This window comes from Arabidopsis lyrata, assembly GCF_000004255.2.
Source record: "Arabidopsis lyrata subsp. lyrata unplaced genomic scaffold ARALYscaffold_5, whole genome shotgun sequence".
NCBI classification, from domain to species: Eukaryota; Viridiplantae; Streptophyta; class Magnoliopsida; order Brassicales; family Brassicaceae; genus Arabidopsis; species Arabidopsis lyrata.
In genome coordinates, this window is record NW_003302551.1 from 20,374,018 (window position 1) to 20,398,994 (window position 24,977).

Consider the following 24,977-nt stretch of genomic DNA (forward strand, 5'->3'; position numbering starts at 1 on the left):
AGGGGTGTAATATTACACTCCAATTCACATCATCATAAGTACAAAGGCTGCTGAAGAAAGAAAACAAGGAACAAATCACAATAATTAAAATCACAAGAAAGTGTAAAATCAATGCGAAACAGACCAGTAGCTATTATTGCATAATCCATTACCAATTGTTGTCTCAAAAAAGCAGTTAAGTCTCTGGTTTCTATGGTTCTCCATCCACTTCAGAGATCTTTTTATGGGCTCCACATTTTCTTTTTAAAGTTCACAAATTTAATTATATATTACCAAAAGAAGCAATTTTGTTAAGATCAAAGTAAAAGATTAAATCAATAAAATCTGTAAAATGGTCCACCTAAATTGCTTCTTCATATGTGATTAACACAATAGTAAGATAAAGATCCAATTTCTTAAAGTGAAAGTCATAAAAAGAGTTTAAAATACAGTCAAAAGAAACACACACGAGAAAGAAAATGTGGTGAAGCTTCGATGGGTTGGGTTGTTTGGTGTGGCATTGGGCTCCACTAATGTACACATGGACCACTTAAATTTAACGTTCGTCTTCTTTGACCTCTCTTTAATTAACGAATATTTCCTCTCTTTTTTTTTTTTGCCATTTCATATCATTTTCTTTACTCTATTGTTATTTTATCTGCCATTTTGTTTTCATGTAATTTAAGAATGCCTATACATTTTTAATCTGTCACATCTTTTAACAAAGGCCAAAACCCTGCTTTTCTTTTTACCTCAGTGGTCGCTGACATAGAAGCTATAAAGAAAAGCTATTATTTATATATGGTTGTTATAAAAGCAAAAGCAAAATCAAAAGCAAAATTCCCCAACTTATTTATTTTCTTCTAATTTAGTAATTCTCCACTGTGTTGGTCTTTATCCATAAATCCACTACGTTTCAGTTTTCACAATGCTCACTGGAAAAAGATAATATAAAAAAAAAAAAACCAAGTAAGAATTACATAAAAATCAACCATTTCGTATATTTACAACAATCATAATTAAAAATGGGTGAAAGTGGAAAAAGTACACGTCAGTATAAACACTACTAACGGCATAGAAGAATCAGACGGAACTGAGACTTTCGCCGTTGGGAAAATACGGACCATTGTGGTTGCGTCACAGCTCAGACAAGCAATATTGAAAACAACCAAACTAGTAGTAGTAAAAACGCTCACTGTAAAAACGCCGTCGTTTAATAAATGTTGGTGGCTGCTAAAACGACGTCATTTCTTTTCCGAGAGAGATAAAGAAAGATGAGTTTATACTTTATTATACTAGTCTCTGTGCCGTGTGAAAAGGAGCGAAATTTGCAGAAGAAACAAAGCATAACCCCCCAGAGAAAGATTTTCTCCCAACAAGACCAAACTTCGAACTCCACGAGAACTACCATTAACCAAAACTAGAAATAGAGACAGAGATTACACAAATTTCTTGCCTTTACTCCATAGTTTTTCTCAGATAGCATTTTCCTCTGTCTTTGGCTCTTTGTGAACTTCTCCTTATTCCGGTTTGGGTTTCCCGAGAAAATCTAGCTAGAAAAAAGAAGGGATCCAGTAGCAGAACCAGAAGCTAAACCCAATCAAAGAGAAAGCTCTGAGCAAAAGGTTCAGTTTTTTTTTCTCTCTTTCTTCAAAACTGAAACTTTCTTTCTTCTCCTTCTGATTTCTGGGTGATTATCTCTGTCAGACGTTTTCTGGGTTCGTTTAATTGAAAAGAAATGGCTGATTCAACCAAAGTAAGGCTAGTTCGTTGCCCAAAATGCGAGAATCTCTTATCAGAGCCTGAAGATTCCCCCTTTTTCCAGTGTGGTGGCTGCTTCACCGTTCTTCGTGGTAAGTTCTCATTCACTTTTTGAGTTTCAACAAGAGATGCCCAATTTGTAGGATTTGATGAGTGTGCTTTTGATGGAATCGATGTAGATAAATTTCTCTTTTTTTAAGTTCTTGTTATTGATGCTATTAACGATCTGGTTTTTGTTGATTCGAATTAAGTAGCTTTTTCTTTTTCTTATGCTTACTCTCAAGAGACTTGTTTAACATACAGCCAAAATCAAGGAGCGTGAAGCAGATTCTGTTTCAGTCAAGTCCGTTGAAGATAAAGCCAAACCAATTTCAGCTAACTCTACTAGTTCCCCAGAGAAAGCAATTGTGGATTCTAGTGAAACTTCATCTGACTCTGATGTTCCATCAAATTCTGTTTCTTTGAGACACCACCAAAATGTTGTTCCTGTTGATGTTGAGAGTGATCCTGGTTCAAAAGAACAAGGTAACAGATCTATATTAGGGGATAAAGATGACCTTAAATCTCAATCGGGGAGACAAGACTCTGGTTTGGATCGGTTTAGGAAAAGAACAACTACGAGATGTGATTCTGAAAGTGTCATCAACAGATTATCCACTTCAAGGCATCCTTGTGATGAAGGCACTTCTTCTTCAGCTAACTACTTTCCAGATTCACTCCATGAGTTCCAGAAACATTTGAAAGACCAGAGCAATGAAGCAATCGAGCAAGACCGAGCTGGACTTCTGAGACAGTTAGAAAAGATCAAAGAACAGCTTGTTCAGTCTTGCAATGTGGCGACTGACAAGTCTAAAGAACAGGTTCCTAGTTCTTCGTCTGCCTCGGGGTTGAACAAGGCGCCTCCAATGCGGTTTCACAGTACGGGAAATCACGCTGTTGGAGGTCCTTCTTATTACCATCAACATCCTGAACCGCAGTTTCCTTACAACAACAACAACAATGAAGTCCCTATGCACCATAGTCTGATGCATCCCTCTTATGGAGACACTCATAGGTTCCCTATACACGGAAGAGGTCCTCATCCGCTGCAACCATCTCATCCCTACTTCTCGGGACAATATGTTGGTAATAATAACAACGGTCATGACCTCTTTGACGCATACCCGCAGCAAAACGGGCATTTTCATCACTCATCTTGCTCTTGTTACCAGTGTTATGATAATAAATACTGGCGAGGTCCAGCACCGGTGATCCCTGATGCACCCTATAACGCCGGTTTTTATCCTCATGAGAGCGTTATGGGTTTTGCTCCACCGCATAATCCAAGAACTTATGGTTCTCGTGGTCTACAGCCTCATGGCAGATGGCCTAGTAACTTCAGTGATGCTCAAATGGACTCTCTTTCGCGGATACGTCCTCCTAAAGTTGTATTATCAGGTGGATCTCGTCATATCCGCCCTTTGGCAGGTGGTGCTCCGTTTATAACCTGTCAAAACTGTTTTGAGCTTCTACAATTGCCAAAGAAACCAGAGGCTGGTACAAAAAAACAGCAGAAAGTGCGATGTGGAGCATGCTCTTGTTTGATAGATTTATCTGTTGTTAATAACAAATTCGTTCTCTCGACAAACACAGCTTCAACGAGACAAGGAGAAGCCCGTGTAGCTGCTGATTACACTTCTGATGACTATGATCTTCTTGGTTATGTGTTTCATTCGTTGGATGATGAACCAAGAGATCTTCCGGGATTGATTTCAGACAAGTCTCAAGATATGCAGCACGTTCATTCTCATTCCGCTAGCCTTTCCGAGGACGAGCTAAGCTCAGACAGTCTAACAGCTAAGCCACTAGCTCAAGCTCAAGATTCTCCTCTTCACGATAACTTTGTTGATTACTCTTCGATCAATCATGACCGGTCTGGAGCAGGCAGCCGTAGCTCTCGTTCGGAACACGACAAGGTCACACTGAGCAAGACGACAGCTATGAGACAGAACTCCATGAAAGAGGTTTCACTTGCAAGTGAGATGGAAGTTAACTTCAACGACTACTCTCATCGTAACAGTGGAGTATCTAAAGATCAGCAGCAAAGAGCCAAGAAGAGCGGATTTGCAAGCATTGTGAAGAAAAGCTTCAAGGATCTGACAAAATCTATTCAGAATGATGAAGGGAATAAAAGCAATGTTTCGATAAATGGAAATCCTTTAACAGAACGTCTGCTGAGAAAAGCTGAGAAGCAAGCCGGAGTCATTCAGCCAGGAAACTACTGGTAGATATTGCGAATTCGATTCTGCTTTCTTTTATTGATCATCTTCTTCATAACTATTAATGTGTTTTTGGGGACATTTTAGGTATGATTACAGAGCTGGATTCTGGGGAGTAATGGGAGGTCCAGGTCTTGGAATATTACCGGTAAACACATTTTGATATTGCTTCTTGTCAATATGTTTCTGAATCTTACTAAAAAGGCGGAATCCTTTTTGTCGCAGCCATTCATAGAAGAGCTTAACTACCCAATGCCAGAGAACTGCTCAGGTGGAACCACGGGAGTGTTTGTCAACGGGAGAGAGCTTCACCGGAAAGATTTGGACTTGCTTGCGGGTAGAGGACTTCCTCCAGACAGAGATAGATCATACATTGTTGACATCACGGGTAGAGTCATAGATGAAGACACCGGTGAAGAGCTCGATTGCCTCGGGAAACTAGCCCCAACGTAAGCCTTTCTTACATCACTATTTTTGTTACTTGCTCTTTCTTCACAAGAAAGAAAGTTATGTAATCTAGTTGGTTTGTTGATGGTGCAGGATTGAGAAATTGAAGCGTGGGTTTGGGATGAGACTCCCGAAGAGAATTACGTGAAGGAAGATATGACGAGATATGTATATTTAGTTGAATATCTTCTGTTTAACATCTACTGAAAATTTAGAGAGCTTTATGTATTTATTTAGAAATTGGTATTATTTGCTTCCAAGTTTGATTTTTAGACTCTTTCAATCAAAACTTGGTATTATGTTGTTGTTAAAGCTCTAGTGTTGATGTTAATTAACCAGCTGGAAGAAATGTCTCACCGGTCTTTCATTAACAAGGAATGACTTTTTTTTTTTTTATGTATTTATTTAGACAGATTATTCCGAAATCAATAGTTTGATATATATTTGGATATGCAAATATATATACCAATTTGAAGTCAATAAAATTATATATTTACATATACCAATGATCAATTAGGCACACTGCACTATCTGTCTAAGTCATATAATACTATTTCATAGGTTTTGTTATTAATTCATTTTTTATTGGGATTTTTTTTTTACCGATTTCCGTGAGGTTTAAGCTTTTAAAGTAATAAATTGTTAATTAAGCACGGAATTATATTCACAAAAACACGTTTGTACAAAATTTGACTTAGCAATCTAATCATGTGATTTCAGTCTATATCTTCATATCTTAATTAATATATTACAAAATTTGACCTGTATTCTAGAAGCAGGTCCATAGTCCTGGTCGGATTCCGTCGCAGAGGAATCTGGGCAGCTGATTTCAGCAGCTCCACAATCGCCCCTCGACCCCATTTTCTGCTAAAACTGCTTCCTTTAGTGCCTTCTTAAATTCAATTGGCTTGTAATTGTACAAGTTTGTCTGATCCTGAGATCATAAGAGATGAAAGACTAAAGAACAGAAACAAACGCACAACTATAAAAGATTCCAGAAAGAGCGTCTCGTGTACTTACTTGTCCATAAATTCCGTAAATGGATACATCATTCCTTGTCTGACCCTTGCATAGTCCTGTAAATGACCATACGTTTCAGAAAAAGATCATTCTGCATCAAACGTCAGCTAGAAAACGTCAGATTAGTATCTTACGCTCTGAGTTCCATTCTTCAAGTACCCAAAAAACATGACACATATCGCGCCCGGGACGCAATGTTTCAAGACCGCAGTAGGCGCTTGTGAACGAGTGTACTTAACTTGGCCTTGTGACAGAACAGTCAAGAATAAATAATTACTAATGCAAGATAGGGGAAAAAAAATCATGAAGAGAGCTAATTCTGCAGTAATACCTTTAACAGGACAAAGACAACAGTCTCTCTCAATATCTGGTGTTTCACATGCTCTGCACACCCAGGAGGTGAGGTCCTGAGATTTGCTTACCCCATAGCATTCTTGGTGCACAGCCACTTGACATCTGAACACATATTCATTAATATTGGTCAGATTTACATACTTACGACCCCATGTTTGGTTATAAGATCGCTGTAGAATTCAGTATAACCAAAAATGCTATAAATTAACCTGTTACAGATGATCATTTTATTTTCTTCCCAGTCTTCTACCCATCTGCATACAGCACATCTTTCACGTCCACTTAGCACTGACTGGCTCATACTTTTCTGTGCATACAAAATAAGTAGTAAGCAAGTTTCCAACCAAATTTGAATTCCAAAAGAAGGGAGCCAAGAGTTCACCTATAATCTACCTTCCAGCAAAGAGAGCATCTTCTGCTTATCTAACATCTGGGTTTCTATAGTGTAGGTACTAAATTCTCCAATCTGTAATATATTGTTGTCAGTATTAAATCTCTAACATCCAAATTTCAGGGGTATATAACGGCAAGTTTATGAGAGTATAGCAAAAGGGATGTACCCATTTTTCTAGAGGTAGCATTGTGTCTTTCACTCTTACACTTTTTGGCTCTGCAGCCTGTATGCCTTTCCCATTCACTTGGTGACTGCTTCCTTGACCCACATGAACCCCACTTGCACTCAATTCTGAAAACAATAGTTCAAAGATTAATGTGTTGGTCTAATCTCTACAACAACAAGAGAGCGATAACAGAAGCCTAGGATTAAACACGGATTTTATCGTTTTCAGAGAAAAAATCATTTTACGATATTGTGTTGCATAGTCATAAACAAATAAGATCCTTTCTAAATGAAGAAAGTGAAATAAGGCTGAGACATCTAATACGTACGCATGAAATTTTCTGATATATGTTCCTTCCATGCCATTACAGACTACAGTAACCTCATCACGCAGCTCAGTCTCTGTCGCCTTTTTTGTAGACCTATCCCAAAGAGGTTGTGAGGAAATCTCGCATATTATAGCAATGGAGAAATGCAAACAATAAAAGCAGGAGAACATGAGATGTTAACAACATACTTGAACACTGAGTTCTGTTCTTCTAATATTGATGGCGCAAGCTCATGCTGGACTTTACAATTAGGGCAATAGTAATTGTTGTGCTCCAGTTCCTTAAGATGATAACCAAATTAGTGCGATAGTTTAACAAGAGTCTTCATTACTTAGAATCAAAAGTTAAGATGCATGGAAGTGTACCTTAAAGTGCTTATTTGAAATGTTGTCGCACCCAGCATGTACCCATACATCACACCCATCACAACAAACCTAATACATCAAATCAAGTCAGCTATATAGATGTAATAATTTCTTACTCAGGTCTGTATTTCACCAAACATGGTCACATATATTCTCACCCAATCTCCATCATCTGAAGGGTGCCACATTCTCTTGCAAATGCCACAATACTGATTGGATTTCCGCAACTGAAACAACCAATTTGGATTCAATTCCTTTTGGCAAGAGAAAACCGAAGAATAAAATGGCATTTACTAAGAACCTTTGAACAGTGTTTGCATAAAAGCTCTTCAGGTTGTGACCCTTTAGTCCTTTTTAGAGATTTTCATGGCATTGCTGAGCCACAACCGTCGCAAGTCCTTATGTCCTCATGACATGCACCCTACACAATAATTAAATCGGCAAATCGTTTTAGGGTAGGTATTCCCAATACAAGAGTCAGATACAAACAGTACATCTACGCCTATGTAGTATGTATAATGCCTTCATGACTTAGAACAGAAAGTATATGACTACATATAGATACTTATGAATTAGACAGGATGACAATAGAACTGACTGGTGAGAGTGAAGTAAGAACCTGTCCTCAATTGATTTACTTTGTATTCGCAAATCAATTACAAGAGCAAACTTGAACATCTAACCAAAAAATAAGAAGAAGAATATGTGTCAAGAAAACGTGCCTGTATTCTAGAAGCAGGTCCATAGTCCTGGTCGGATTCCGTCGCAGAGGAATCTGGGCAGCTGATTTCAGCATCTCCACAATTACCCTCGACCCCATTTTCTGCTAAAACTGCTTCATCAAGTGCCTTCTTAAATTCACTTGGCTTGTAATTGTACAAGTTTGTCTTGTCCTGAAATCTGAGGATATGAAAGACTAAGGAACAGAAACAAACAGACAAATATGAAAGATCACAGAGAGAGCGTCTCATATACTTACTTGTCCATAAACTCCGTAAATGGATACACCATTCCTTGTCTGACCCATGCATAGTCCTGTTAATGACCAGAAGTTTCAGAAAAAGATAATAGAAATAAACGCATCAAACACCAGAGAGAGAGATTTAAGGAGATTAGTATATTACCCTCTGAGTTCCATTCTTCGAGTACCCAAAAAACATGACACAAATTGCGCCTGGGACGCAATGTTTCAAGACCCCATCAGGCGCTTGTGATATCGGATCGACCACCATAGCCGGCCATGCTGGTTTGTACACGTCAGACTTTTTCGGCATACCAGAATTAGCATCGTCGGAGGAAGACAACATGGAAATTTTAACATCCCAGTAATCGCAATCTACTTCGCTGCTGTCTCCGTTATCCTTATGTGGAAACAGCTTCGAGTCTTTGCTTCGATGCAATTTCGGGCTTCCACTGAAACCTTTGACCTTCTTCCCCAGATTCACGTCGTCATCATGACTAGAATCCGTCGACTCTTCCTTGCGACGGCTAGATTTCCATGAACCAACAATGGAGTCCTTGAACCTTGAAGGAACCGCTCGAACTCTGCCACGCGAAGACTTGGAGTGGTCAGAGCAAACTTGTTGAGATTCTTTGCTGGTCAAAGAGCTTGAGCTACTTGTATGAACTTCGGGTTCTCTACTACATGGTTGATCCACGGTTGCTCTTTGTCTCTTCTTATACACCATAATCTCACCCTTTTTGCTCCCATACTCAATTTCTGAATCAATTTTGCACCGCTTCAGATTCTGATTCTCGAATGTCAAGGTACGTTTCAAAATCATGTCCTAACTCAGCAATCGTCGACTAATCAACATAAACGACCATCCAAATTCCGATTCCAAAACCCTAATTTCATCAAACAAAACAGATTCGCACTTCGGACCTCCGGGAAACAAAAAGAAAAAACTCGAAACGCTTCAATTCCTCTCGCAAATTGGTTCAAGACTCAACGAACCCAATGCGAAACCGCTTCTTTAACCCTAAATTCGAAAACGAAAACCAAATTCTCGTTTCCCTCAGAGGATTGAATTAAAAAATCAAACGACGGAGAAATCGTGAAACTCTAAAACGCCGGAGAAACAAAACAAATCCTCCTCGTAAATTCCCTTATCAGTGGTTTCACAACGGAGAAGATAAAACCTTAAAATCGACGGCCAAGGAAAACAAAAGAGGAGGAGAAGGATCTTGTGTTCTGGTGAAGGAGACACAGACCGTCGTCGGTTTATATATTTTTCCCGATTATTTTATGGTTAATTCTGAAATTAATTCGCTTGAACAATAATAAAAACGAAAATTAAAATTCAAGATATGATGACGTGGCGGTTGAATGGAACAGTGTTTGGCTCCAGGGATTGGGGACGAGGGAAGACTGCGAATTTTCAGGCGTACAAGAGCGCCAAATCGAAAACTGGCTTTTGCTCAAATCCGACGTGGCGCATCAGTTATATAACTCTCTCTTTTCTTTTCTTTTTTTCTCACAAATTATGAGAAAAATCAAAGCTTCTTTTAGACGACGTGCCTAAGTTGTTTCTTTAATTAATTGGGTTTATATCATGTGACCTTTGTTTATCTAATAATCAAAGTTTCTCCTCTTTACAATTCTGCAAGTTGAAAATTTTAAATTCATGTAGTCTTTGCTTTCAATATTCATATGTTATAAAGTTTTAGGGTGCAAATGGTTGCGTTCGTAGAGGTATAATTTGAAAAGTAAAAAAGATTTTCCACTTAAGATTAAAATTTATAAACAATTATTCATTTTTTCAACTACATTACTTAAAAACAAATAAGATAAATTTTAAAAAACTCTCTAGTTCCCCTTCCAATTGGACGAAAAAGCTGAATCTGATTTCCACTTTAAGTAGTCTCTTGGTCTTCGTCTCCGCCATTTTGCTGACTCTGATTGGTCAGATCGAAGAAGAAGAAGAGAAAAGAAAGAAAAAAAAAAGAAAGAAGAAAAAAAATCGGTCAGATAAGATAGAGCGAGCTGAGACAGTACGGATCCGATAATTTAATGGAGAAAAAAACAATAAAACGAGTCTCTCGAGAGACAGATAAGGAGCAGAAGGAAGACAGAAGCTCGAGAGATGCAGAAGCAACAAGAGACAGACTGAGGCCACGCGGGGCGTTGATAACCAAGACACAAAAGCAACATGTATTTTTATTTTTATTTTTTTATTTGACTTAAAATAAAACCATTCTACTATGTATCCTGGTCGAACACGTGTTTTCACCCTACTTATATATCTATTTGATTTTAACAAATTCTTTTTGCCTACTACCAAAAAACACAAACAAATTCTTTTTGCTACTTTATTTGTTCTAAAAGTTCACATATCCCCCATCCCCATTTGAAAAGGCTTATCACTTTTTCTCTGTGTTTTTGGTCAATTTGAAAAAATAATAATTATTTTTTAAATCCGATCCGGACGGTGAACCGAACTACACTAGGTCGCTGGATCAACCGGGTTTGACTACGGGTCAATTGATTAAAATTTATTTAATATATATAAAAATTATATAGTTTTTATAAATATAAAAATAAAAATAAGCATAATATATTTAATAAAATTTAAAATCTAACAATAATAAGAAAGTGATTCAAATTTTGAATCCAACTAAAAGTCTAAAATCGTAACAAATACTAAAATAGTAGGAGATCATCAATGACAGAAACAACTAATCTCGATTATCTCTTTGACCATTCCATTCATTCTCCTCAAGCGACATTGTGAAATCTTTATCAAAATCTAAAACATCAAATGAGTCTAATAGTCTAATAGTTTTCGACACATTTTCACCGACATTTTTGTAGTGAAATTAATTTTACAATTAATCAGTGATTTATTTAACTAAAAAGAAAAAATCATAACAATCAGTTTCTGTATTGTTAGGGAAAATTTGGGCATATCTAATCTATAGATATATATACAAAGCACAAAATTTAACAATAGTAGAAATTGGTTGTAGCATCATTTTAAGATATATAGAGAGAGTTTTAACCATAATAAGTACATGTATGTAAAATAGATACCAATGATTTTGGTTATTAATTATACTCAATAATCTAGATCCCAGTTAGGTTTGGGCCGGATCCAGATATCCAGCTTTTTTAGGGTATCCGGATCTGCTTTTTCATTATCCGGATCCGCATCCGTTTCATCGGATATCCGTAAAAATAGCCCGGTAGATATCCGGATCCAGGTTTTTGATATAATTTTTTATTAATATAAAATTTGAAGACAAATTTTTAAAAACAAATAATTTAATAGAAATAATTAAAAATAGGCACTTTGAAATCAGATGAAATAAATTTACATTTTTACCCTTTGAAATCAGATGAATAGGCACTTTAACATTTAGTAGTATTTACCCCTTTACAAACTAACACCACCAAAAAAAAAAAAAAAAACTCCACCACGTACATGTGCATGGGAGATAATGTCAAATGGTAATTTGCCAGTTGTGGACCTGTCTTGGTCTTTCCGGTAAAAGGTAACAAGAACACTAAGTCAGTTGCCACTTCTCATTCTTTATACAATAAGAAACAAATATATGCATTCGAGATTTTACGTCCAATTTTTTTTTATAAATTGGGTCTCGGACTCTCGTCATTAATAATTTGATAAGCATTTAAGCAAATGTAAAACAAACTAAAATGTAGCAATACTCGAAATTAAAGGTAACTCTAATCCTTTTGTTATCACATCCGCCTAAAAAAAATAAATCTCCTTTTCTCTTTTTTCTCTCTCTCTCTCTTTTAAATTAAAATTCATGAATTTTAAACTAAAGAGAGAGATAGACAGAGGCAGGAGACAACGGGATCAGAGCCGTACGTTCTGCACAACCTATTGGCCTATCTGAAACCCTTGTGGTTAATCATTAATTTTATAAATTATAATCCCAACGGTACAATGATGAGATTCCTTTTTCTCGGATTATCTCATTCTTTTGTTTAACATTTATAAATATCTTAGTAGTATTACAAACTACAACCACCAAAAAAAAAATCCACCACGTAGATATTTCAATTGTAATCATTTTTAAATTATTTGGAAATCACTCATTAACAATTTTCTTTCTTTGTTTTGATCCATGAAAACATCGTTTAGTTTGCAAAAACTACTTTAATCTTTGGCAATTTTTGGTCTTATCCAAGGAAAAGAGAAAAAAACAAAAGAAAAAAACAAAAAGAAAGTACACGACACCACAACTGCATCTTCATGTATGAAAATGGGAGATAATGTCAAATGGGAATTTGCCACTTGTGGACCTGTCTTGGTCTTTCCAGTCAAGGGTAACAAGAACACAAATTCAGTTGCCACTTCTCATTCTTTATACAATAAGAACAAATACATCCACCAAACATGCGCATGTACATGCATACGAAATTTTACGTCCAATTTTTTTTACTAGTCTAGTATCAAAATAATTACAAAATTTATATTTAACAGTTGCATCAAATAAACACCAAATTTCCAATCATTGCATTTATAAGGATTGATTACAAACGCATGTATTAACTACTAGTACTAAATGATTACTCCTTTATGTGCTAGTCTTTATCATAATAACATTTAATGCATTTAAAAATTGCTTAAAGATTTTTTGAAAAAAATTTTTTTAAAAAAAATTAAGAAAGAAAGCATGAGAAACATTCCCAAATTGGAAAAACATTTGGATGTGGTCCATATTTTTGTCATCAAAATATTTTTTATTGACATATAGATATCCTATATATCATACATATTTAATATATGGAGGGAGAGAAAAACTAAAGACTTTTTTTAGGTGCTGTAGAAAATTTGCTTCGTACAGCCACTTTTTTCTATTTTTTTGTGTTTTGGCTGTGAATATTAAAAAATGAGAGGAAGCTTGATTGGTGTAAGTAAATGGCTGTAGACAAAATTTTGGCTGTCCATAGACTCTACAGCCACAAACAATCAAGCCCGTCGTCAAAACTGCGCCTATGCTTGCTTACCTCAGCTCCTATTCTTCCTGTGTTTTGACGGTTATACCCCTGATAGTCAACCGCTTTTTCTTCGTTTTCTTACCCCCGCGTAATAATTAGTCTGAGGCTATAAGTAAGAGCTTAATCAAAATCATAAAGCAAACAAAAGCTAAATTCTCCAAGGAGGAATGCAAAATCATATACGATTAGGTTAGATAATCTACAGAAATCTTACACAATCAATGTAAAAATCGAACATGCATGTCTTTCATATATTACGAGAGAATCAAGATCACAATTTTTTTATAACACGAATCAACAACACTAATCAGTTCAAAGTAGGCAATTAGTACTATCATAAACATACACTAATGACTTTACAAGTGTAACCTGGAGACGCAATTGCAAACGCCAAGCAGAAGAACCAAAAACGCTCATAAATTCACATATTTACAAGTTGACCAAGTTTGTGTTTTTGGAATTAAGATCTATTAAGTATATAGAAGTAACCTACCGAGACATTGGGGACGAAATTACTCCTAGACATTTGAAAAAAAAGTTGATGAAGATGAACAAAATCGATAAGAATAAAAGGAAATAAAAGGAAAAAGAAGTGGGTCCCTCTCTTAACCGTCGTACACATTTCTTATTTCTTTCAATACGTGCAAACAAAGTGAGGGTATATTTGTCAATATACGTGGAGAGAGACGCTATAAAACTGTGTACAGTGGAGAGGAGGTCGTTAAGCCATTTTCCACCTTTTTGGTCATTTTCCGTCGTCGTCTTACTCGAGAGATCTGCAGGAGGTGTACGGAAAGGAGAGATAGAAACATTCTGGATTTATACGCAATGGTAAGCTTAAATTGACCTCTCTCAGCATGTTAGAGGGATGATGTTTCCGATTATGACTTTTTTTTTTTTTTTTTGTTGTTGTTTTATTGTTGCTCCGGCGAAATCAGATGAACTTCCTCCCAGCTCTCTGCATATTTTGGTGAGTGGGTTTTGCTTTTATTGGGTTGCTAAAATCGAGATTTAGTATTAAGTGGAGACCGACATGTTGGAGTGATAATGTTTCCGATTGTGATTTTTTGTTTTCGTTTTTGTTTTATTGTCATAAGTTTGATTCAGCGATTCTGGGTTTATCATGGATAGACTATCAAGTTTGTTTTCAGATCTTTTACCGAAAAAGTTTGTTTTAGATCAACCTCTGTTTGTGCTCTGTTTATGCTCTGTTTGTGGGTGATTTTTTTGGTCATTTGGATTTTTTGGTTTTAATAGGTTCAAATTACGTCTGAAAATTCTTTACTAAATTTCTACTGATCATTGCTGATTTTTGGGTTGTTTGATTTTGATTTCACATTAGCGCAGGGTGTGGTTTTTTTGGTTATTTTGATTTTCTGTTTTGTTTTGGTTTTAGTAGGTTCAAATTACGTCTGAAATTTATAAAATTTCTAATGATCATCGCTGATTCTTTGTGTAGGTTTTGGATTTAAAAGAAAGGAAGAAGAAATGAATTTTTTAAAATCTGTATGCTCAAAAATAAACCAACAAAAAAAACCCATCGGTAATCCCTCTCTTTTTTCATTGTTCTTCTTCATATTTAATATTCTTTTCTTTTAAATTTTTTAATAAATTTATTTGTAATGGTTTTAGGTAATGTCTTCAGAAATGGTTTCTCTATCTACGAAAAGAGTCTAGTTAATTCTAACGGGCTTCAGAAAACCGGCCTCTTGGGTAACCCAAGACTAACCTTCGATATTCTTTTATTCATTTTTTCCTTCACAATTTCATTAATTAATTTCTTCTTTTAAATTTTTTAATAAATTTATTTGTAATGGTTTTAGGTAATGTCTTCAGAAATGGTTTCTCTATCTACGAAAAGAGTCTAGTTAACTCTAACGGGCTTCAGAAAACCGGCCTCTTGGGTAACCCAAGACTAACCTTCCATATTCTTTTATTCATTTTTTCCTTCACAATTTCATTAATTGATTTCTTCTTTTGATTTAGGAAATTTATTGACATACCAAAAAAGCCTATACGCTAACGGGCTTCAGCTAAACAGAACCCGCTTCCTGCGTAAACAACTAACATCTGTTTTCTTTATTTTCTATTTATCTTACAAAGTACAAACTCTTAATTAATTAATTTCTGTTTCATTGCAGGAAATTTCTCTACTGGGCTCATGCTAAACAAAGCCCATCTCCCAGTAGAGAAATTGGTATTTATTGATTTTATGAATTGGTTAATTGGTTTTATTAATTTTACTAATTTGTTTATTTGGCTTTTAGCTTACTGCTTCCTTTAGCACCAACCCGAAAGGAGGAGGATCGGGGGATGATCCGGCATTCCAGGAAAGCAGATTGTGGAATGAGAAGAAGAAGAGACTTGCTAATCTCGGTCAGATTAGCAAGAACATTGAAAACGAGTCTAAACTTTTCACTCCTAATCTCAAGAATGTTGATGGTTTGGCTAAGTTCATGGATGATCTAGCTACGGAGCTTGAAGACCTATACGTAGAGACTATGAGCTTTGGTGAGGATGAAGAGAAGAATGGAAAGGATGGTTCTTTGATGCATGATCTGTCAAAGTTTATGATGGATGCTTATGAAAAGCTCAAGAAGGGAGAGTCAGTCTGTCGACTTCAAACAAGTCTTCATGATCAAAAGTCTCTCTTCGAATCTCATCTCAAAAAAACTTGAGGTGGTTAAGGTAATTTTCAGTCTATATACTCTTTATATTATCAACCTCTTAAGTCTTAAACTTCATCATAGATTGTTGTTGTGTTGTTGTTTAGGTTGTCCGTGTTGTGTTTGGAAACTTTGGTTTCACAACTTTCAATAGTTTTGAGGATGCGACGAAAACGGCGAACAACTATGCTCTGCTTGGACAAGAGGTCAAACTCGATGAAGACGAGCTTGATGATTACAGCTACACGTTGATTTGCATTGGCTACAAGGGATGGATTTTGAAAGGCGAGAGGAAGGACTTTTGTCCTCCATTCAAATTTCCTTAAGAGTTATGTTTTGATTACTATATTGTTCAGTTTAAATTAGACTTAAATACTACTTGTTTGAAGTTTTATGATAATCTAAAACAATTATGGAGTTTTAATTTTGTGTCGATTTAAGGTTATGAGAATGTTTGCTTTGGTTAGGACTACTATAGCACTCTGTTCCAATGAAACTCTGCTTATCTTCGGTTTAGTCCTCATGGCTGGTTAAAACAAACAAAACCCAACTTAAGATGAGATTGTGATTCTGAACAATGCAAGTAGGAATCTGAATATGCAAGAAAAAGCGATTTGATCCCAACTTTTTTCTCCAAGCCTTGCAAAAACATAGCTTTATCTTCGGCATCAATCAGGTAGAATGGATCCCAATACTTGTGGTAATCTCATTGCACCAGAATCGTGTTTCATAAATGGAGAACAATAAGATGTGCTATGAAGAACCAAAGTAAGGTCAGGGAGGATGTCATTTTGACAGAATGAACAAGGCAGTGAGAGAGGCAAATCAAATTATGAACAAAGATTTGATCACAGATAGAGTTCTGGCAAACTAACTTAAACCTTGTGTTAGTGGTTCTGAAAGTTAAAAGAGCGGAAAGCAAGTGGGCAGCCAGCAAGTTGTGACTTGCAGGGGATATCAATTTACCAGTTTTACACAGGTTATGACTTTGATGGCAGGGATTTATCCAAAAAGTTGAGACTATAGGAAAGATGAAATTTTCATCGCTCTCGAGTTAAGCATTTATTGGTTCAATTCTTAATATGATTCTAGGATATGTTCTTAAATTTTAGCTAAGAAGAAGAACATTTGACATAATACAAGAATTTGGATAATTTTCATATCTCCCACGAGGCTAGAGACTTGATGACAGACGGAAGACTATCATATTCTTCTTTTAGCCATGTTAATGAAGGCCCTGAAGTTCAATCCGTCTCTAGTGTTGCATATTCATCTTCTGCATGCAACAAAGTCCAACATCATATACCAGTGACTAATGAAACTCACCGACAATCAAAATCACACTAGTAAAGGATAGGAAATAACCATTGGAAAGCTCTGACGCCTTTGGAGCACTTGTGTCAATGAGTTTGCCCCTAAATCACAAGAAAACTTGCTAATGTACAACTAAGAGGGAAACACATAAGGAGTTATTTATTTCTTAGGCATCACACTTACTTCAGTGATTCCTTCAAAGATGAATCAGGATCCTTCACATTATCATTAACTGGCAACAGTTGGAAAAGCAAAAGAAACACTAAGAACATGACCAAAGAAGGAAGACCATCCAGTACATCCTAAGCAATCACAGAAAATAATATCAACAGTGGAGAAAAATGTTGGTGCCTTACCTTGTGTAGCTAAATATGCAAGACAAGCATCTGAAAACACAAGGTTCTTCAAATTTAGTGAATCATCTAGACTAGGATACATTAAGGAAAAATCATCCAGAACAACATTCCTTGTGATAACAAAACCTTAGGATTTGATTAGGATGACGAAAGAAACCTTAGGATTTAATTAAACCTGCTTATTGTCTGCTTGATATCATTAGTCTACTGAATTATTCCAAATAATCGGAAACGATACACAATAAATTCTGAAAATGATTAGACAGTAACATACGGGCAAATCTCAACTCGAGCAAGAGGAAAGGAAGAATCCTAACTGGAATGAGAAGAATCATTGAACAACTGTCCCAAATTTATATCCCAAACAGAAAACACAATTATCCAATTTTAAAGCATAAGTTCCCTGAATCCAAATTACGGAGACCAAAAAGCACATCTACACGATACCCTAATCTCAGAGACTCGCAAGAGGAAAAGGAAGAAGGCTAACCGGAATGAGAAGAATCATTGAAGGACTGTCCGGCGTAGTAATCGATTCCGACGATGATAGATTCTTCGGATCCACTTACTTACCGAAGAATTTCTAGCTCATGTAACTTTTTCTTTTGATTTTCATTCAAATTCTCCCACAAGAAATCATCAACAAAAGAAAAGAACAAAGTTGTAACATTCCTTTTCCATTTGAATATTAACCAACAAACAAAGGTATGAGATCATAATTACAACACAAGACTCAACAGATATTCGAATTCTTATTTTCAATGTAAGTATGTATCTGTGTACCTTCTTTTTTAAGGAAGTGGTCTCGAGAGCCTTTGATTACTATCGAATGATCTGAGGGGCACTGTCGAGAACTCTGAATCAGACAAAGCAGCGTCTTGTCTTGTCTTCTCGGAATCTTGCTTGGCTTTAGTCGCTGCTGCTTCTCCTTCTTCTCTTCTCTCCCGCTCTTCTGCGTCTTTGAGTAAGAAATCAACCCATAGATCCGCAAAAGACTGTAACATAAAGAATCCAAAGTTAGAAGAGAAACACAACAATATCTCCATTAGTGAGACTTGGTTCTGTTGATTCTATGACGGCGTTTCTTTGTTGGATCAGTACTACATTGTGTTGTTGAGGATGAGTATGTGGATCTAATAGCATGTTGAATCACTAATGATACATTTCCTCTGTCGTCTTTCTCCTTCTCGTCTATGAAAGCTTGATTTACTATACTCTTATTATCATTACTGCAGCATGAAGGAGATGCCTGGTATCATCAGCCGGATGCCGCCTCTACCTGTCTCAGTTAACAATGATCTTGTTAGGAACGATTTCGTAACAAATCCTAGGAGTTGGCTAGAAAACGAGAAAATTTGCATAATAATGATCTAAAAGCTCATATGATGTTTCAACAGATGGAACCATGATTTCGCAATAATGCACCAAGAAGGAAAATAGCTTTTACAAAAGCTAACCTTTTCTAGCAAGTGTTGTTTGAGCCGTATTAGTTCTTGTCGTGCCTTATCCCTTTCTCGTCGTGTTTCCTTCAAATATGTTTCCAACCTCTGCAAGGATTGCTCCATTTCTTTTTTCCCAGGAAAGATTTCAGGCTTCTGCTAGATAAATATGGAAATTGCATAAGGATAAAAGTTTCTCCACGTTTAATGAAAGCAAATGCAAAATGCGTTTAAAATAAAGTCCCTTCTGGTATAAAGAACCTTGTCCACACTAGGATGCCTACTCAGAGACTCGAATGGCGTCTGGTAATACTTTGCTACTGGTTGGTTTCCTGCTCTCTTCTAAAGCAGCTTCTAACTCACTTCGTTTCAACTATCAAGTGATGAAAAAGCAATTCAGATTCCAAACGTCAAAGTAGAAATGCACACAGCTAGAGAATGACAAATGTTTTCAGCAGTATGGAACACAATAAACCTTAAGCTCGTTGTTTTCCTTCTTTTAGATGTTCCATGGCTGTCCCGACCATTCAACTTCATCTGCAAGTGTTTGAATTCAAGTAATTTTGCATCCAATTCACTACGCATTTGGCTAATTTCCATGGAGGTCTGCAAACAGATGAAATACAGAAAATAAGAAAATTGTAACTTAAAAGATGGTGATTCCTCTCTGAATACATAAAAAAGGTGTCTTTTCTAACTCAAAGACTTACTTTGTTCTTATCTAACCTCAGAGACTCGAGTTCCTCCTTGAAAGATTCACTCCTTTTCCAAAAGGTGTTCTTTTGCAAGCTCCGTAGCTTGAACAGCTGCCATTGATTTGCTTCTATCTTCTAGCATATCTGCAAGGTCCTAAAAGGAAATCCAGAGTATCGCTTATAACTTGGTATTTAGCAAACGAGAACATTGCAGAGCAATAAAAGGCACCCTATACTAGTGCTGAAAATGGTTACTTATGTATTACAAGATGTACCTAAAGAAATTCAGAAACTCAGAAGTATGTATCCTACAAACCAACCAAAGTCAAGACCACAAAGCTATTATCTTAAGTTAATGGTAAATAAACAGTTAGTGTTACTTTTTCCTTTATAGAAGAATCGGTATCCTTCCCTTTTCCATTGGACATAAGATTTGGACTTTTTAAATGTGACACAGATTTGTGTAGCCTATTATTGGGTAACTGATCATTGTTTCCCTGGAGAAGATGACAGATTAATTCAATAGTTTAAGACCTTCATGCAAGAAGGCATCTCTAAGCAAAATCAACAAATAAACGAATCTGAGATAGTGATGTTGACAAAACTTTCTTAATATACAGCTTCCTTGAATCTTGACATTATATTTGATCTCATGATACGTTTTCTATCCTAGTAAATCCCACTAATAAACTAAGCATATAACCAATAAGACACATAACAGCTCTTAAGTAATTGCATCCTCCCTAAGATAATATGCCTAGTGCGCATACAATCAATGGCACAGAGATGAAACAAACAAAGATACCTTGATAGCGTTGATGATGTTTGATGATCCCCTGGAAATGTCGGTTCTAGCCTCTTTGAGGTCAGATTTTGTTTCAATGAGCCATTCTCCTGGTTCAATCTGGAAATCTGATCCTGTAATTGTGTTTTCTGATGTAAGAAGAGAGAAAATAGAGATTGGCTTGAAGATTGTGTCACAATCTAAAAATTTATACAAAATTGAATCATCAAATAAGCATAACTTATCACAAATTTGGATGCTTAATCTTTAAATTCGAAAAAGAAATTCTGACCAAATACCTCATCGATTCCATTGGAAACGGACCTAAAACCACCGATCAGATTCCGATACGCCCGTATATGTGGAGATCGTCCTCCGACGCTCAAATTCTCAGTTGAATTCCACATAGCTCTACGTGAAGGAGAACCGACCATGAGAAGCCATCGGAGAAAGCTTGCCGGATTCAAAGCCGTCCTCAAGCACCTCCGACCGCGAAGTCGAGATCCACCAAGAACCACGTGACAGCTTCTCTCCATTCTCAATCCATGGCTCTCTTTTCGCCGGCCTTGTCTTCAGCTCCACTCGACCCCCAAAGTCAACCGGTGACTGACTCCCAACTTGGTGCTCGAGCTCTCTGCTCCCATTGGTGGTCGAGCTCTCTGCATATATATAACTGTTGACGGAAGAGGTAGCACTGAAGCTCTAGTTAAAAGGGGAATGAATACAACAAACAAGTCCCTTAAGGAGCTTATTACTCTATTGAACACAATCCTCGAGGTCTGCCTTTGTTCCTCTCTTCTTCTTCTTTTGAACAATTCCTTGCTTCTCATGTATTTGCACACTTTTCTTCTGTCTGCATATTTCCATTTCATTGTTTAGTGACTTCTATTCGCTCTGTTATTCTTTTCTGCTTCGTCGTTGAATAAGCCAAAAAAACAAAATAGGCATTGATCTTCATCCTCTCTTATATATGTTTAGGTCTGAAGAAGAAGTCTCCAAGATTCTTAACCCTGCAATGAATTTAAGGTTCAGTGCTCAGTCTTTTCCAATCTAGTCTTGGCCAACAGGCTATATTTATTACTTGGCATATATACCTTCCTGGTGGACTGATATATCCTTTGCTTTTTGGTTAGGTTCCTGTAGTGGGGCAACATCGATTGAGGGTCATCATACCCCCTGGCTCCGAAAGGAGCTGTATGCATTGACATGCCATTAATGAAGGTATGTGCTAATCTTCTGTGTCTGACATCAGCGTCCTTGATTTTCATTTTTAAACATGTCTTTTTGGTGTCATCCAATTAACAACAAACTTGGCGTTTCTTTCCATGAACCTGCTACGTTTTTACAGGCATGTCTCAGATTAATCTCTCAGGCAGTACCTTAATCTCTCAGATCATAGCTTTCATATTAATTCTTTTATTTGGAACACATTTTCAGATTAATTGATCTTATTTTCTGATAATTCTGCTTTAATCCGGTTGGCTATGATAATTCTGCTACTAGCTTGTTGGTATGGAACTATGCGTGACAATGTTATAAGCCTTAAGGTTTGTTGTTTCTTCCACTGATTCATTCCCCATTCCCCACTGTTATAAATTTTATGCTATGCTCCTTCTCAGGTGGTTCTTCCTAATGCAGATGTTGTGAAGACAGCTTCACGTGCCAGAAAGAGTGCTGCAGGGTTTGGCTTCAGTCTTTAACTATTTTCTTGGTTCTTTGTTTGGATTTCTTTTTTCTCCCCCATATAAACTATAAATGAAAAACGAATGGTATGCTTCCAGTTGTTTGATTACATATCATTTGAGTTAATGCTTGATACTTGTCGGAATGGTGTCTCAGATACGATTTGACTCGCTTGATGATTGGGAGTGAGGGGACTTTAGGAGTCATAACTGAGATTACTCTCCGGCTTCAGAAAATCGCACAGCATTCCGTGGTATTTTACTTCTTCCTTTATAGTAGATTTTGTTCATTTATGTTTGAGTTCTAATTCAGGTTTCTGATGACTATGATCTTCTTGGTTATGTGTTTCATTCGTTGGATGATGAACCAAGAGATCTTCCGGGATTGATTTCAGACAAGTCTCAAGATATGCAACACGTTCATTCTCATTTCGCCAGCCTTTCCAAGGGCGAGCTAAGCTCAGACAGTCTAACAGCTAAGCCACTAGCTCAAGCTCAAGATTCGCCTCTTCAAGATAACTTTGTTGATTACTCTTCGATCAATCACGACCGGTCTGGAGCAGGCAGCCGTAGCTCTCGTTCAGAACACGACAAGGTCACACTGAGCAAGACGACAGCTATGAGACAGAACTCCTCCATAAAAGAGGTTTCACTTGCAAGTGAGATGGAAGTTAACTTCAACGACTACTCTCATCGTAACAGTGGAGTATCTAAAGATCAGCAGCAAAGAGCCAAGAAGAGCGGATTCGCAAGCATTGTGAAGAAAAGCTTCAAGGATCTGACAAAATCTATTCAGAATGATGAAGGGAACAAAAGCAAGGTTTCGATAAATGGACATCCTTTAACAGAACGTCTGCTGAGAAAAGCAGAGAAGCAAGCCGGAGTCATTCAGCCAGGAAACTACTGGTAAATATTGCGAATTCGATTCCGCTTTTTTTTATTGATCATCTTCTTCATAACTGTTAATGTGTTTTTGGGAACATTTTAGGTATGATTACAGAGCTGGATTCTGGGGAGTAATGGGAGGTCCAGGTCTTGGAATATTACCGGTAAACACATTTTGATATTGCTTCTTGTCAATATGTTTCTGAATCTTAGTAAAGAGGAAACATACGATACCCAATCCAGAAATATGTCCTAACTCCTAACAAAGGTTCAACCAAAATGAACTCATGAAGGATAATCCAAAAAGAGCACAAGGTGGAAGCATTATTTAGGCTTAGTACCTAAACAAATGTGATAATGCATGCATCCATAACCACTGACCTTTAACTTAATCATACATTCATACACACATATATATGTACTATAACTTAATAGGCCCTATGGGACTATAAGAGCCCAATCGCTTTTTAAGCCCCAAAACTGGAAGATAATAGACTTGCTGGGCAAGGCAATCTCTATGTATATATGGAGAAGATTGTAAATATCAATTATTACCAGTTTCTTTTTCTGTTGGAGCAACATAAAATCTTTTTATTTTTCCCTGGTGTATTATTATTTCCAAGAATTAGGGTTTTGTATAAATTAAGGCTGAGCGTGGACAAAATAAAGAAGACTTCCAACAGCCATGTCTCTGCTTCTCAGCCGCCTCCTGAAAACACCTGCACTCGTCGTAAGCTTCTCTTCTCTTCTCTCCAATGGCTACGTGTTCTTTAATACTCCTTCTAATGTCTTTTATTGTTACTACGCAGAGAAACCTCACCGCTCGTTCTTTCTCAACTTCCTTTTCGAAAAAGGTTTCCAGAACTATGATTAATGGGGATGTCGGATATATCGAGTTTTTTAAATATCCTCATGATGAGTTGATGGAGGATCCAGGAACGATAGGATCATCCCAAGGAGCAGTTGCTACATTGAAGGAAGGAATAGTGTGCCTCCAAGAGCATCCAAAACCAAATGTGCCAGATGCAGATCGAAAACGCCTCTCACTGCCTCCCCTTGTAACACTACCTCATTGCCAAACCCAAATTGTAACCAATGTAGCCCTGTCGTCATTTTTCCCCGAGGAGGAAGACTTTGTTGTGGCTATCAAGTTCTTGGGACCTCAACTAAGCTTATGTAGGCCTGCTCGAAGCTCAAAGTGGACCAACATAAGAATCACAGACCCGGGTTTCTTCAATTCCCGTGTCATGTATTCCAAGAAAGATGACATGTTCTCCATGCCTGTTTCTGGAGGCTCCTACATTAGATCATGGAATCTTGGAGAAGAGTCAAAAGACATTCACAAACACAAGGTGAAGCAGTTGCGGTTTCTACAGTTTCCGGAGCTGGAGCAATCAGCGTGGGATCTCTTGAATTCGTGTTGCACGAGCGAACACTTGGCGGAATCTGAAGACACCGGTAAAACTTTTTTGGTTAAGTGGTACACGAAGAGCAACTTCCGTAGAAAGGAAACGCAGCGTTTCATCGTATTCAAAATAGACGAGAAAGGAGACGCGGAGTACACTAGTAACATTGGAGATCTCACCATCGCTCTCCACTCCAAGGCTTCAGCTATATGTGTCACGGCTAGCTGGCGTAATCGAACTCCAAACATCATCTTATTCAAGGGTCTCCATGACTCCGGAACAGCCCACCTCTACGATTGAGTGTTTATTTTAAAGATTTTTTATATGCTCTTTATACCAATCGCCTTTGCTTCACTTTTCAATTACTTATTGTTGGGTTTTACTAAGTTATGTTTTTTTTTCTTTCTTTAAGATTGATGTGTTTGGACCTGGGAATTTTGAATTGATAGGTTTTCTACGTTTTCTTGTTTACTATGTGGTTGTTTTTGGTTCTTCTGATAAATTAACAGACTGGTGTTTTTATGGTTTGATGATAATTGCTTTTGATTGCTGCCGGAGTTTGATATGTAATGTAATGATGATGATGCAGCAGAATATTACCGCAGAGTTTTTAAGTTTCAATTGTCTTTACATTTTCTCTGTTTTAAGGCAATGCAGAGTTCGAAATTTGTTCCTGAATTTGGCAAAAGCTGGGGCAGTGTTAGTCC

At 36.9% G+C, this 24,977-nt stretch overlaps 2 protein-coding genes, 1 long non-coding RNA gene and 1 pseudogene across 16 annotated transcripts; 1 reads left to right on the plus strand and 3 right to left on the minus strand.

Moving 5' to 3' along the window:
* The first annotated feature begins 1,240 nt into the window (after positions 1 to 1,240).
* Positions 1,241 to 24,818, plus strand: LOC9312697 (protein ENHANCED DISEASE RESISTANCE 4). 5 transcript variants are annotated; one of them, XR_002331822.1, is made up of 7 exons: positions 1,241 to 1,604; positions 1,687 to 1,832; positions 2,044 to 3,438; positions 22,318 to 22,885; positions 22,968 to 23,028; positions 23,488 to 23,594; positions 23,674 to 24,818. XR_002331822.1 is itself a non-coding variant. In XM_021025151.1 (6 exons), the coding sequence occupies exons 2-6, from the start codon at positions 1,718 to 1,720 to the stop codon at positions 4,591 to 4,593; spliced, it is 2,415 nt and encodes an 804-aa protein (XP_020880810.1). In that variant the 5' UTR covers positions 1,253 to 1,604; positions 1,687 to 1,717; the 3' UTR covers positions 4,594 to 4,816. The 5 variants fall into 5 exon arrangements, 3 of the variants coding, with proteins under 3 accessions (XP_020880812.1, XP_020880810.1, XP_020880811.1); XR_002331821.1 differs by having other exon boundaries at positions 23,494 to 23,594; XM_021025151.1 differs by lacking the exons at positions 22,318 to 22,885; positions 22,968 to 23,028; positions 23,488 to 23,594; positions 23,674 to 24,818 and adding exons at positions 4,086 to 4,146; positions 4,224 to 4,447; positions 4,539 to 4,816 and having other exon boundaries at positions 1,253 to 1,604; positions 2,044 to 4,003.
* LOC9312698 lies at positions 5,074 to 9,447 on the minus strand (annotated as a pseudogene).
* On the minus strand, positions 9,125 to 9,513 carry LOC110228309. Its single transcript, XM_021025196.1, is given in 4 exon segments — positions 9,125 to 9,183; positions 9,185 to 9,269; positions 9,433 to 9,468; positions 9,471 to 9,513. Coding segments are annotated over 4 exon segments (210 nt in total). The 3' UTR covers positions 9,125 to 9,137.
* LOC9312699 lies at positions 16,733 to 20,686 on the minus strand. Of its 10 annotated transcripts, XR_002331830.1 has the most exons (11): positions 20,597 to 20,686; positions 20,319 to 20,431; positions 19,529 to 19,667; positions 19,294 to 19,424; positions 19,080 to 19,191; positions 18,837 to 18,974; positions 17,870 to 18,658; positions 17,380 to 17,409; positions 17,207 to 17,255; positions 17,075 to 17,124; positions 16,738 to 16,985 (listed from the first exon to the last, which is right to left on the minus strand). It is a non-coding gene; the product is annotated as an uncharacterized LOC9312699 (long non-coding RNA). The 10 variants fall into 10 exon arrangements; XR_002331832.1 differs by having other exon boundaries at positions 16,733 to 16,985; positions 17,207 to 18,374; positions 18,484 to 18,658; XR_002331834.1 differs by having other exon boundaries at positions 16,733 to 16,985; positions 17,207 to 18,374; positions 18,481 to 18,658.
* Positions 24,819 to 24,977: the final 159 nt, after the last annotated feature.

Bases quoted from the DNA above. Each gene is read 5' to 3' on its own strand.
- LOC9312697 (XM_021025151.1), top strand. From the start codon at position 1,718: ATGGCTGATTCAACCAAAGTAAGGCTAGTTCGTTGCCCAAAATGCGAG. The intron at 1,833-2,043 runs GTAAGTTCTCAT...TTTAACATACAG, and splicing joins CTGCTTCACCGTTCTTCGTG to CCAAAATCAAGGAGCGTGAA. The intron at 4,004-4,085 runs GTAGATATTGCG...GGGACATTTTAG, and splicing joins ATTCAGCCAGGAAACTACTG to GTATGATTACAGAGCTGGAT.